General features: G+C 35.2%; 1 protein-coding gene and 1 long non-coding RNA gene across 2 annotated transcripts; both read left to right on the top strand.

Annotated features, from left to right (window-relative positions):
- Nucleotides 1-1,123: 1,123 nt before the first annotated feature.
- Nucleotides 1,124-4,821, top strand: LOC146732321 (G2/M phase-specific E3 ubiquitin-protein ligase-like). Its single transcript, XM_085492363.1, has 4 exons — nucleotides 1,124-1,322; nucleotides 3,095-3,215; nucleotides 3,900-4,114; nucleotides 4,574-4,821. The coding sequence occupies exons 1-4, from the start codon at nucleotides 1,124-1,126 to the stop codon at nucleotides 4,819-4,821; spliced, it is 783 nt and encodes a 260-aa protein (XP_085348489.1).
- Nucleotides 4,822-12,744: 7,923 nt separating this feature from the next.
- LOC144360473 (uncharacterized) lies at nucleotides 12,745-13,197 on the top strand. Its single transcript, XR_013422260.2, has 2 exons — nucleotides 12,745-12,788; nucleotides 13,130-13,197. It is a non-coding gene; the product is annotated as an uncharacterized LOC144360473 (long non-coding RNA).
- The last annotated feature ends 2,378 nt before the right edge of the window (nucleotides 13,198-15,575 follow it).

Here is a 15,575-nt window from a genome sequence, read left to right as displayed (position 1 = left end):
ACACATATGCACTCGTTGGTGATGTATGGTTGACTTCTAACTAACTCCTTGGATGAGCGGTTTTTGTGATGTAGCATCTGTTACACTCAAATTGGGGAATTATATGACCAATGTGGTATGCCTAACATAATAACATCTTCTGTGGTGATTGTTTGTTGATTTGCTATGTGTTTTAATTGTTTCTAGATACAGACTTCAGCTCTGACGAAGCATCATGTCAAAGTAAATATGAGGCTGCAACACCAAGTGGAGAGGTCCTCTTTCGACAGGTGGCACATTATCACCACCAAACAGGGCCAATAACATCAACACCAGAAATGGTTCCTACTACTGAACCACAACCTTCCATTAGCTTAGGGCATTCTGACCAACAAGCTTCTACGAGTGGCTCAGGATTATTTGACCCACAACGGTTAGTTAGTTAAATTAATATTGTCTCTGCACGTAAGGTTTCACTTCTCATAGATTAGGTTTTAGAAATCTGTCATACCAACATGAGCCCATTTTGTAGTCATCTATATGTACCTCTGTGCATGAAATCCCTAAAAGTATAGGGCCAGTTGGAATGATACTTGGTACACATACTACACTATGGAAGTACAAGTACAAGATCTGATTGGATATCTTAAGAATGTCTAATTTGCACCCTAGATGATATCTTGGTGCATACTTCGTGCATATTAATTAGCCAATTTGCATACTATGTGTTTTGTTGTTATGAAATAATTCATCTTGAGAACTCCTTGTTGGATTTGAATGATATGTCTGTTTTGACAGAGAATATGCTGAACTCATGCTATATTCCGATTCTGAAGAGGAACTTGAGGCAGCTATACGAGCAAGTATTTTAGAGAATTTTGCAGAACCTACTGTTATGTAAGTAAAACTTCAATAATAATGCACAAAGTTTAATTAATCTGTCCGTCAATAAGAATTGCAGTTTCCTTTCATAAAATCAACAGTCTTCATTAAATATCAAACTTTCTGAACGATGGCCTTGATGTAAGCTTTCAATTTTATCTTTGATTTCTTTTTAGGGATATCGGAGTTATTCCAAACATAATGTCATAAAGAAGCAGTACCTATTAATGTTATAAGAGGGAATGTTATTAAAGGAGCAAGAATGGCAATATGGAGATCAAGTTTCGAGCCAGATCTACCTCTATCAGTGAAATTTATGGATGATCAGGGTAAATCTGAAGGTGCCGTAGATGAAGGAGGCCCCACAAGAGAGTTCTTTACTTTAGCTTTTAGGGAGCTATACGATAGTGCCATGTTTATGGGGCCAACAGGAAACAAAATGATGGTTCCAAACCATTCAGGTATAGCAGATATATATTAATCAGTTTGAATCTGGTTACATTACACACATGCCAGTTTCATGAATATATCAAAGTAACCACCATGATGGTCTAGCAATAAACTATAAAGTAGTAATATTGTGCAGATTGGAAACTGGATCTCACACAGGATGACGAAATTAATTACTATATAGTTCATTAATGCATTTTATTTTACTAGTTCTGTTTAAGGGGTTGATATACATGAAGAAAAGGGAAAATGTTTTAAAACAATTCAATATAAGAGCAAAAGTGACATTTTCCAATGATGTTATACATTTTTTGAAAGCTTTAAATGTGTCAAACTCAAATTTTGCTCCCGAAAATGTCAAAACAAAATCATGTAATTTTTGGCGAATTTTGGGCAAAAGTTAGGTGAGTTATTTTCAGAAATTAAATACATCTGGTTGTTAATTTAAACTTTGACCGAAATATTGAGCTATTAGCAAGAAAATTTATTCCAGGAATAAATTTGGTATTACCCATTCTCGCAATTTCAGAAATTGACATTTCAAACCCTGGGATTGCACTTGATTTTTATCAGCAAGGGAGTGGCAGTCTTTTGTTTTCTATTGTAATTATAATCTTTTAGGCATATTTACTTCAAGATAAATCCAAATTAAAAACATGCCCCTTTAAGTAATTTCGTTTTTATTTTACTTAAATGCTCGTATTTGTATTAAGAAGACCTCAATGATCACACAACACGTTAAATACTTATCCAGAATGAATTTTGAAGAAATAAATGTAAACAAATATCTGTGAAAATTCCAAGGTAATTGGAGAAGTGGTTCAGAAATGAAATAGTGATAATTACTAATTTGCATAATTTAAGTTTAAGTTCCCCCTGGACTTTTACTTAGCAAGTGAACCGAATTACATTGAAATGTCTTTTTATATGGACCCATCTGTTTAGACTGACTCTGTGAGCCATACCATTATGGTGGTTTGGGACAGTTTTACATTTCCGCGTATTGGAAAATACGTTTTAGCTTTCCTAAGACAGATTCTAACAACCAGTTCCCTGAAATATAAATAGCACGTTACACATTTTAGACACTTAGACATTAAACATATATTTAAACCGTTTTCACCCCTTCCTTCTCCCCTCCCCTAGATGAGTGCATAAATTAGATGTCACATTCTCTTCAAAACCGTTGGACCAAATGCTTTCATATTTACAGGAAAGACACTTGGGATGGATATATGTCGGACCTGTTAAATTTGTGTCAAAATATCACTGGGTCTGATTTTTAAATAATTTTAAACCGTTGGTAAGACAAATGTTGTATGATTTTTAACAAACAACGAAGCTATTTTAGCCGACAGACTAAAGGAGGGTACATTCAAGTGCATGCTCAATCCTGCCACGATATATGAGAGTAACTAGGATGACATTTGTTCGGCATATGATGCCATTTGATCTTCTGTTCGTCTTGTGTTTGTACGTGTTTGTAATATTTGTTTGTTTACTGTGCCCAGTTGTATGTGAAATATTATTCATTCATTGAGTTTGTGACTGTTTGTGCTGGTTGACTATAGCTCCCCGAGGCCACTTTCCTCTCGGTTACTGTGCGTGTTGTGAACTGCATTACATAGTTGAAGTACGTCATTGAACCAGTCCTTTTTAGGAATGACGAGGTGGCGTGCCGATCTTGTCATCCAGTTCACAGCTATGCGCGCCATTGAGTAGCACAGTCATGGAGTTACATGTGATATACCAGGTTACCTGTGATATTTTTGCTTTTTTTCAGCTATGGAAATGGATATGTATTTCATCTGTGGCACAATTATAGCACTTGCAATAGCCAATGGTTGTGTTGGGCCCAGATTTGTCTCCAAATTAGTGTTCACATGGATCACAAAAGGCTACCAGTATGTCAAATCCACAGTGAAGCTGGAAGATGTGTTACCAGGAACTGAGCTCTATGATCAGCTTCATAGTGTAAATTTAAAACATTTTGTATATTGCGTTATATAATGCTGCTCGTCAAATTTGAAAGTCCTGTGCATGAGTTGCAGTAATTTGGTGTTAAGCCTTTCAATTTTGTTTTAGTTGGCGATACAATTATATGCAAAATCATATTTTTTTTTCAGTTGCAAGATTCTACTAATCTCACCGAAGCTCACCTTGCTCTAGATAAAAATGAGCATATTTCTCGATTTAGCTAGCTGCACATTTCTTCTCACTAATATAGAAGGGAAAGACCGGATCATTAATGCATGTGTGCAGTTTCATTTAATTGACAGGACTCGGTCAAATATGGAATGGTAGGTCTTTTCATTCATCAGTCTCTAACTTTAAAAATCTAATTTACAACATTATGAGTTAACCAAACACGCAATTCTCATTTGCATTGTGGCTATATATAGGAGTAATATTCCAATAACCTAAAGACATGTATGGCTATTAGATTTAAGATATTTTACAGATAGAAAAATAAAACATCATATGGTTTAAACGAAGTAAGAACAGTTGTTGTGGGTATAAAATATCGTGGTATTTCATATCTTTAGATTTTCTCCGCTGTTCTTACAATGACTTATTGCTTATTTCAGTTTCCTTGATGGATTATCCTCACCGGGCGTGTTGCATTCGGTTAGAGAGAACCCAGATGTCTTTGAAAGTGTTTTCTGTCAGGTAGGAGAAGAGTTGACGATGAATACGCTAGTAGGTTTATTTGTTCCACATCTAAGTCCAGAAGGTCATAATTACAGACCTAAAGAATTAACAACTCTTTCACACTGGAATGAATATTTAGTGGACATTAGAGGTAAGTTACGTACATGTTTATGAATTGTTTTACTGCCACTTAATTTCATACTACCATATTTATTTCATCTCAAATATGCATTTAAATTCTTTCTTCTTGTTCAAGTTTATGTGTGTGGTATTATAATTTATTACTATTTAGTAATGAGGCATATAATATTTTGTTTGGAAATACATCAACCTGGAATTAACAAAAATCCACAACAAAAACACTCATTTACTTGTTGTTCTTTCTATGTGTTTGGCGTTTTTCGCGCTAAGTTTATGTGTGTAGTATAATTAATATTATACTTAGTATAACTCACTATACTTAGTACGTCATGTCATTGGTATAATATAGGTTTAGGATTATTTAACCTGCTGACTGCCATTAATATATCTGAAGAGTACAGAGTTTCTTTATATGTTTATCCAAAATCATGAAACTGTTGCTAATAAACCCTCGCTTACATTTTTGCAGATGGAGAAGCAAGTCTGCAGTTTTCAGACATTTTGATGTTTACTACAGGAGCTGATTTTGTACCACCATGTGGATTTGAACCAGGTCCGAAGCTGGAGTTTATGGTTCCTGCAGAACAGTCAATATACCCAACAGCTAATACATGCAGTAATATACTGAGATTACCAATCATTTATGAAGAATACGAAGAATTTAAACAAAACTTTGAATTCGCAGTGTTAAATTCTGTGGGATTTGGAAAAGCATGAACCAGATCATGTCGAAATTATGCCAGTTATGTTTTAGCAAGCCTTTTAAAATAAGCAGCTTAACTTTCATACCTGTTTCTATAGCATGAAGAATGAATTCTTTGTTACACTTAATTGCTAGGCCATGTGGTACTGAGGTGTTCTGCATGTTATTCATTAACATATTGTGTTGTATTGTGTTATAATAAATGCTTGAACAACTACAGACACCATTCTCTTACTTTTTACTCTGACAATTCCTCCCCTGTGCACGACAGATGATCTAACCCCCCACCATCAATACAATACAAACAATTTGTGTAATTCAACTTAATGAAAAGGTCTCTTCTTACCAAACCTAGCTATCTTATATTAAATATATAAGATTTATTTATTTACGTAACAACGGGATAAATTTCAGAGACCGATCTGAAGTTCTAGTAACTAATGGAGAACAGAAATCAAAAGTAGTACAATGAAAAGTAAAATGTAGAACCAAACTACAAAACAAAAAGACTAGTTACAAATGCTAACCAATTGTATTAAAACTGCTAAAAAGATGTATACATTAAAGACTAGAATATTTTATATCAATTACATGTACATGATAAAAATGAGAATTTTCTTAGGGTCAAGCGGTAGTTTGTCAATATCTAAGTGCACTGAAAGGAAAGTAAAAAGGTATTTGAGAATTGGATCAAAGTAACTTTGATGTTGATAAGACGAAATGTCTGCTCTCAAAAAATTAAAAGGGAAAATATACCATGACAGGGTGACAAATTCCTAATAATATCATTAAAATTATGGCTGAAACGGCAAATTCTCATAAGTGGTCCTCCCTTCGAATGTATTGGTCCGCCGATTCCAAATACTGTAACTTTGTTTGTCAGAAAACTATCTTCATGTCTCAGGGATCCATTGTGTCTACTATCAAGTTAGAATAATATTTCGGTGGCAGAAGGGGGAATGTACCATCAGAAGAGGTAATTTAAGAAACCAGTTCGTTTAAGTCAATTTTGGGATGTAGAATTCGAATCCGGTGTGAAAATTCATGGGGCAAGATCTAGAGGTTCTCCACGGATGTTTCAACTTTATCAATATTCAGGGTATTTTACTGTGAACTTCAGCGTTTGGGCACGTACTATTTTAGGACTTTAGTTTTGAATTTGAAGTCAGCATTTTCATTTTTTGTAAATATATTTATTAGCACACTAGGGAATGACAACATGTACACCTGCTTAGGGGAAGATAGCTATATATTAGTACACAAGTTATTACTAATTATGACCCTCAGAAATCACACAACGTCTCCTTGCAGTACAATAGTACGTGACAAAATGGTTGCCATTGCTCCTAACAGGCGAGACATTATTTTGGCTAGTTGTTATCAAACTAAACACTGAAAATTCAGGTCTTAATCATAGAGTTATTTTTCTGTCCGTGTAAGGAAAATGCGCGTCCACGCTGTTGCGAAACAGCATGCACAAAGGGTATACGGTAAGCTGCAGTTCTGTAGCTCTGAGCTCTAGGGTTTCGCAATTACCAGTAGACTACCGAATCAAACTACCGATGCAACAACAACGCCATAAACGGACACCAGCGAAATCTAGAGCTACAGAACTGCAGCTAGTATACGGTGTGTTATGCCATTTGTAATATTGATTATTCGTTATTCATATGTGTTGACCGCGATTGGTCACGCAACGCTCTGGGTGTCCAAATACGTTCATAAACTAAATGATTACACCTTTACGTTGGTAATATAGCGCAATAGACAAGGGGAGTTCTAATTTTAATACGGAGAAGGCACAAACGTGTGAAGGCTGCTTATTGATATTTACAATGTTGAAAGACAACACGCACAAGAGGTTAAGGGTCTGTTATGCGATATGTAATATTGATTATTTAATGATTCACATGTGGTGAACGCGATTGGTCACTAACAGCCTTGCTCCATGCACATATCATTAAGGATTGTGTGGGTTTTTTTTATAAATTATACAAACAAATGTCATATATCGGTGTTATATTATTAACATGCAGGACGTTGAACGGGGTAAAAGTAGCATAATAATATTTACAATGTTGAAAGTCAAAACGCTCAAAGGGGTAAAGGCTGTGTTTTACAATATGTAATATTGATTATTTGTAGTACACATTTGGTGAACGCGATTAGTCACGGATTATAACAGTTATCGCACCGTTGTTTGGCGCTTAACTAGAGGTCATTGCCTCATTTCCATTAGCCATTGTGCAACTGGTCATGTTGCATTGATAGGGAGAAGACTAAAGCCAAGAAATCATTAATATAGAATACCAGGTAAAGTGTGGTACATGTGAAACTTTATTGATGAGATTTAGACGAAATATATTGTTATACTACAATGGTTAAACAAACTTAAAAAGTGCTTACTGACGTTCAGCCTGTCACCTGTTTGCATCAAAAGTATTTAAATAATGCACAAAGTATAAAACATTTTCATTAACTCTGATTTGTAACTTTAAATGTCTTGTAAACAACAAACATGTCTAATAAGTCAAAAAGAAAAGTATATAGTTTTCTCTTCCTATGATGCCCACTGTCATCCAAATGTTAAAGGAGCAAGTAGGAATAAGTTACGTCCTCATAGTTATTTTAATGTGCTGCATGAATATTACTAATTGTATCTAGTAGATAAACAAATAAGTCATCAGCTTCCTCCACATTTGTAGGCATTCGAAGATTTGCATCTTCCATAAGCGTTGAAAACAGTTCAAAAGCATGAGGTCTGCAATCAGGAACCTCTCGTGTCAAATCATCCACCAGATGAAACAAAGCGCCAGATGTGACATGTCGAAGGTAGTCGCATGTACCATATATTTCTGGGAAATGAAATATAACATCTGGCTTCCCTGGTGGGCACCTGACATTTCTTGTTTTCCTTATGTAGTGGGTATTCCATAGTTGCATAACCATTTGCATCTTTGACCTGATACATCCCATAAAACAAAATCGAGCACACTGGATATCTAGGTCTTTTGAATTGTCCATTATTCCACTATCTACTAATTCCTTGAAGTGATTTACCCAAAACTCGACTCCTTGCTGTTTAAACTTGCTCCAAAAACTTTCAATCCGTTGGTTATTGGTTAATTTGCCATATAAAAACTGCATTATTTCAATGTTGACATTTTCGGTACCCCTGTCTGATCTAATAACACAGGAAATGCCATTCAGCGATACAACAGCTTCTGTAAAGTTCGTACATACCGCATATGGATCATTGTTAGACGCAGACACATCAAGCCATACCAGTTTCCGAGAAAACCCGTCTATACACCCATGTATGCGGAAATCAAAAGGTTTTAGTTTATCCCATCCATCGATGTGCCATGGATAATTTGGACCTTTTACAGTATATTCCCTACGAAACATTCTTCTATTTCGTCGAAACAAAACAGCCAATGAGTCAATAGCCAGAAGTACTCGTCGGACAGTTTCTCTGTCGGTGACATTTTCGTGGACTTGAACTATTCGGCTATGCATCGCTCTGTATCCTAGAGTAGAACCAGTTCTGCTCAGTTCCAACTCAACAAACGCAGAAACAATCTCTATATCGTCTTTTCGCTTTCTTCGAAAAAGATTCTTTTCGCTAAGAATCATCTTTAATTGTCTAATGCTGAGACGGACATCATGGACAACATACAGAAAAATAATTATTTCTGAATACTTGAAACCACAATTGAAATAGTAATCGATGAGCTCATCTCTATTTGAAGTGTCTTGCATACTGGGTGAAATTACACCTCTTTCAATAGAAGTCATCTTTCTGAAAAGAAAAGAAAATAAGATGTCAGGTATAGTGCGGAATACATAGTATTCTTGATTACTATTAAATAATGCATCTCATTCATTGAGACTACAAAAGTCAAGTGATTAGTAATGTTAAATAATGCATCTCATTCATTGAGACTACAAAAGTCAAGTGAACAGTAAAGCTAAATAATGCATCTCATTCATTGAGATTACAAAAGTCAAGTGAACAGTAATGTTAAATAATGCATCTCATTCATTGAGACTGCAAAAGTCAAGTGATTAGTAATGTTAAATAATATATCTCATTCATTGAGACTACAAAAGTCAAGTGCACAGTACTGTTAAATAATGCATCTCATTCATTGAGACTACAAAAGTCATGTGAACAGTAATGTTAAATAATGCATCTCATTCATTGAGACTACAAAAGTCAAGTGCAGAGTTCTGTTAAATAATGCATCTCATTCATTGAGACTACAAAAGTCAAGTGATTAGTAATGTTAAATAATGCATCTCATTCATTGAGACTACAAAATTCAAGTGAACAGTAATGTTAAATAATGCATCTCATTCATTGAGACTACAAAAATCAAGTGAACAGTAATGTAAAATAATGCATCTCATTCATTGAGACTACAAAAGTTAAGTGAACAGTAATGTTAAATAATGCATCTCATTCATTGAGACTACAAAAGTCATGTGAATAGTAATGTTAAATAAAGCATCTCATTCATTGAGACTACAAAATTCAAGTGAACAGTAATGTTAAATAATGCATCTCATTCATTGAGACTACAAAAGTCAAGGGAACAGTAAAGCTAAATAATGCATCTCATTCATTGAGATTACAAAAGTCAAGTGAACAATAATGTTAAATAATGCATCTCATTCATTGACACTGCAAAATGTCAAGTGAACAGTAATGTTAAATAATGCATCTCATTCATTGAGACTACAAAAGTCAAGTGAGCAGTAATGTTAAATAATGCATTTCATTCATTGAGACTACAAAAGTCATGTGAACAGTAATGTTAAATAATGCATCTCATTCATTGAGACTACAAAAGTCAAGTGAACAGTAATGTTAAACAATGCATCTCATTCATTGAGACTACAAAAGTCAAGTGAACAGTAATGTTAAATAATGCATCTCATTCATTGAGGCTGCAAAAAGTCAAAGGAACTACAAAAGTCATGTGAACAGTAATGTTAAATAATGCATCTCATTCATTGAGACTACAAAAGTCAAGTGAACAGTAATGTTAAACAATGCATCTCATTCATTGAGACTACAAAAGTCAAGTGAACAGTAATGTTAAATAATGCATCTCATTCATTGAGGCTGCAAAAAGTCAAAGGAACAATAATGTTAAATACTGCATCTCATTCATTGAGATTACAAAAGTCAAGTGCACAGTACTGTTAAATAATGCATCTCATTCATTGAGACTACAAAAGTCAAGTGATTAGTAATGTTAAATAATGCATCTCATTCATTGAGACTACAAAATTCAAGTGAACAGTAATGTTAAATAATGCATCTCATTCAGACTACAAAAGCCAAGTGAACAGTAATGTTAAATAATGCATCTCATTCATTGACACTGCAAAAAGTCAAGTGAACAGTAATGTTAAATAATGCATCTCATTCATTGAGACTACAAAAGTCAAGTGAACAGTAATGTTAAATAATGCAACTCATTCATTGAGGCTGCAAAAAGTTAAAGGAACAATAATGTTAAATAATGCATCTCATTCATTGAGATTATAAAAGTCATGTGAACAGTAATGTAAAATAATGCATCTCATTCATTGAGATTACAAAAGTCAAGGGAACAATAATGTTAAATAATGCATCTCATTCATTGACACTGCAAAAAGTCAAGTGAACAGTAATGTTAAATAATGCATCTCATTCATTGAGACTACAAAAGTCAAGTGAACAGTAATGTTAAATAATGCAACTCATTCATTGAGGCTGCAAAAAGTTAAAGGAACAATAATGTTAAATAATGCATCTCATTCATTGAGATTACAAAAGTCATGTGAACAGTAATGTTAAATAATGCATCTCATTCATTGAGACTACAAAAGTCAATTGAACTGTAATGTTAAATAATGCATCTCATTCATTGAGGCTGCAAAAAAATCAAAGGAACAATAATGTTAAATAATGCATCTCATTCATTGAGGCTACAAAAAGTTAAAAGAACAATAATGTTAAATAATGCATCTCATTCATTGAGATTACAAAAGTCATGTGAACAGTAATGTTAAATAATGCATCTCATTCATTGAGACTACAAACGTCATGTGAACAGTAATGTTAAATAATGCATCTCATTCATTGAGGCTGCAAAAAATCAAATGAACAATAATGTTAAATAATACATATCATTCATTGAGACTACAAAAGTCATGTGAACAGTAATGTTAAATAATGCATCTCATTCATTGAGACTACAAAAGTCAATTGAACAGTAATGTTAAATAATGCATCTCATTCATTGAGGCTGCAAAAAATCAAATGAACAATAATGTTAAATAATACATCTCATTCATTGAGACTACAAAAGTCAAGTGAACAGTAATGTTAAATAATGCATCTCATTCATTGAGACTGCAAAAGTCAAGTGAACAGTAATGTTAAATAATGCATCTCATTCATTGAGACTACAAAAGTCAATTGAACAATAATGTTAAATAATGCATCTCATTCATTAAGATTACAAAAGTCAAGTGCACAACACAAATACCATTGTATTGTAATAACTAGACACCCCCGGTACCATAGTATTGTAATAACTAGACACCCCCGGTACCATTGTATTGTAATAACTAGACACCCCCGGTACCATAGTATTGTAATAACTAGACACCCCCGGTACCATTGTATTGTAATAACTAGACACCCCGGTACCATTGTATTGTAATAACTAGACACCCCCGGTACCATTGTATTGTAATAACTAGACACCCCCGGTACCATTGTATTGTAATAACTAAACACCCCAGGTACCATTGTATTGTAATAACTAGACACCCCTGGTAGCATTGTATTGTAATAACTAGACACCCCCGGTACAATTGTATTGTAATAACTATACACCCCCGGTACCATTGTATTGTAATAACTGGACACCCCCAGTACCATTGTATTGTAATAACTAGACACCCCCGGTACCATTGTATTGTAATAACTAGACACCCCCAGTGCCATTGCATTGTAATAACTAGCCACCCCCGGTACCATTGTATTGTAATAACTAGACACCCCCGGTACAATCGTATTGTAATAACTAGACACCCTCGGTACCATTGTATTGTAATAACTGGACACCCCGGTACCATTGCATTGTAATAACTAGACACCCCTGGTAGCATTGTATTGTAATAACTAGACACCCCAGGTACCATTGCATTGTAATAACTAGACACCCCCGGTAAAATTGTATTGTAATAACTAGACACCCCCTGTACCATTGTATTGTAATGTGAGACATGAAATTGAACACAGCGCCCTCTTGAGACGATTTTTGGTAATTTTGAGATTTTTCTGTGAAATGATTTTTCTGACATTGTAAAGTGCCCTATTGTTGTAATTTCATATCTTTGATAATGCAATGCTTGGATTTAATACTATTTTTATCGGAGAACAATTTCTTTATTTACTTTCTTTTGACCGGTCAAAGGTCATGTTTCAGCATCCGGCCATTTTTGAATGTTGTCTTCTGCTAGATTGGCAGAAGATTCTTCTTCTTTTCTGAGTTAATTTTGGCGATCAATCATTCATTTTGATGCCAATGTCACTGGTAAGCAATGTATTTTATATTGTATTTTCTTCAGCATTGTATTTCATGTTTTTTACGAGAAATTCACATTTCAAGTTTGTTGACAAATTTTATACATGGCGTCTATGGACAGTTATAGGCTGCAAGATTTATTGAAATTTGTTATTGTTCTTTATGATATAGAACAAGATACTTATGCACTCCTGATGACATTTGAGTGATACTTGATGCATTTTCTAACCACGCACTTTATGATTTCATATTTTATGACTGTTTTGATGTAAATTTGATTTAGTGTATAATTTATGCATTTCCATCTCGTGCCTAGACTGTTAGCTGAAACTGAACTACACCATTTGATTGAAGCTGTTTACAGTGGCGGTTGTCTAGACTGAGTCAGGGTATGTTTTGATTGTGTACTTTTTGTGGGATTATTTATATAAATGTTTACTTGTTTACTTTATTTACATATTTATAGTATTGTTAACCCTTGTGAACCATACAAAATATTTTCTAGTGAGGTTAATTACTTTATGTGTTATTCTGATGTTGTCAACAGCATATAAACACCTTGTTTATATTGTTGACAATATTGACAGCCTATTTGGCATAGCATTGAATGGTAATGTGCCTCTGAGATGTGTATATTTATGTATATTTATGTATTTATGTTGTGTACATTTATGAATATTTATGTATTTATGTTGTGTATACTGATTTGTATTATTTATTTATTATACAGGTTTTTTTGTTTTTGCTTTTGTTTACACTGGTCCAGAAATAAAAAGAACAGGACATTGCATTAAACTCTACCATCTTGTTTGTGTAATATTTTTGGCGTTACATCATGGCGTAGTCGGCAGGATTTCTGCACTGTGTTATTAAAAACCCTGACTGTTGACGTGAGGACTAACTGTGAAGATCGCAACTGTGTTTCTACTAATGTGAAGTAAGAAAATATACTTACCGTCCATTTCACCGTTGAGTACGGAAGATCAACATTGACACTTGTCAGAATTATTTTGTTTTAGTAACAGTGTGATACTCACATGCGTAGTTGTATATAGACAGGTCTTATATTTTATATTGTACATGTATTTCACTTGTATCTCTGTGATTTTTGTCTAAAATCATTTGCATGGTCCACATATTGAACTGTTATTGTATGATCAATTCTGAGTGTACAGCAATTTTCTTATTGATTGTATTGTATACTGATGCATGCTTGTAAACTGTGTTGATTATTATATGAATTAACATGTCTGACTCAGACACCGAGCAGGAGGTACAAGCTTTAAAGCTGAAGATCCAACAGCTAGAGTCAGTTGTGACGGAAAGAGATGAAGCAGCTGCCCGTGCGATTGCTGAAGCTGAAGTGTCAGATAGAGAAGTGAAACGTCTGGTTGCAGAACTGAGATTGAAACCCAATGTAGAGGTCAGTTCTCCCCTTGTGAATAGTAGTAGTACTGGTCGCATGGTGTATGTTGCCCCCAGCAGGAAACTTGACCGCTTCAGAGGCAAACCAGAAACAGATAGTGATCTGACGGTAAATGACTGGATCGAGGATGCCCAAGCTACTATTACATCCAGAGGTCTTAATGCAAGTGAAAGTGCGAGTTTCCTTATCGAACATCTAGGTGGTAAGGCCAGACACGAAATACTGGGAAGAAATGAAATACAGTACGATGCCCAAAAGATATTTGCTGTACTGTCAAGAGTCTTTGGTGATGGAGATAGTTTGCCCCAGCTTCAACAACGATTTTATTCTTACAAGCAAACCGATGGCGAAGATCTCATTTCCTGTTCCCTAGAATTGGTTAATTTGTATGACCGTATGGTACAACTTGATCCATCCTTTAAATTTGGCAGAGATATTCAGCTGAAAAACCGTCTGTCTGAAGCTGTGTCTGATGAGAGCCTGAAAATGGAGTTGCGTAGACTGAATAGTAACCAGCCTGAGCTTAGTTACTTTGACACACGTGACCGTGTTATGGAGCTGATGGGACAGCGAGGCAAATTTAAAGTAAAGCACAGTGCTGCTGTTCGAGAGGTCAAAGTTGAAGATGACTACCGTGAATTGATCTTGAAGCAGGGTGAACAAATAGCTGCATTACAGAAACAGTTAGAGTCACACATATCCTCGCAGACCAAGCCTGTAAATAGAAAACCTGTTGTTGCACCAGATGGTAAGAGGCACTGTTGGACTTGCGGATCCACACACCACTTACGCTGTGATTGTCCTGATAAGAAGCCACACCGCAGAGAGAATGTACCTAAGTCACCAAGTTTAAACTAGTTAAACCTACTGCTGAGAGCCGTGTGGTGGGTGAAACAATTGATGGAGGCTCAGTTATAAGCAAGATTGTTGGAGATTGTCCAGAAGTTGTTGCCAAGTTTGCAGGGACAGCAATAGCATGTTTGATTGACACTGGTGCTGAGGTGTCTACAGTGACTGAACAATTTTTCAGTGAGCACCTCGCTCACGGGGAAAAACTACAGGATGTCACTGCATACATCAAGATTACTGGTTCCCAGGGCCTGGAAATCCCCTACTCCGGCTATGTAGAACTTCCTGTGACATTGTTTAACCACACTTTCCATAAATTAGGTTTTTTAGTTGTGCGTGATCCAATAAATACTCCTATTGAATCACGCAAGCGCAGGATACCAGGTGTTTTAGGTTCTAATGTTTTCAGAGATATGAGAATGGTACTTGTAGATAAGCATGGTGAGCAGTTTGTTGAGAAATTAAGTGAGAAGCTGAGACCTGATGAAGTTAAACTTTTGCATATATTGGAGGCTTACAAAACTACAGTCGTGAATCAGGAGACTTGTGTTGTGGAGCCTGAAGTTAGACATGTCAGAGTTGCTGGAAAAAAGTTGGTGTTATTGCCTGCTAGATCATTAAACGTCATTGAAGGGTCAGTTCAACCCAGCCCAAAAGGTTGTGTGCATTATGCAATGATTGAGAGACATACAGCCCATGCTACAGAACTGCAAAATGGAGTGACTGTTGCTACAGCTTATGTCACAATTGATGATAGTGGTAGAATTCCCATGCAGGTAGCAAATTTCAGCGATAATGATGTTTACTTACTCCCTCGTACTCCAGTTGGTGTGATTGAAACTGCTTCTGTGGAACCATCTATACAATTTCATACAGTAAATGTGAATGAAGTTCAAGTGTC

Source organism: Saccoglossus kowalevskii, chromosome 17 (genome assembly GCF_978046115.1).
Source record: "Saccoglossus kowalevskii chromosome 17, keSacKowa6.1, whole genome shotgun sequence".
Lineage (NCBI taxonomy): Eukaryota > Metazoa > Hemichordata > Enteropneusta > Harrimaniidae > Saccoglossus > Saccoglossus kowalevskii.
Note: the sequence above shows the minus strand (reverse complement) of the source record. Positions and strands in the feature narration are given on the sequence as shown.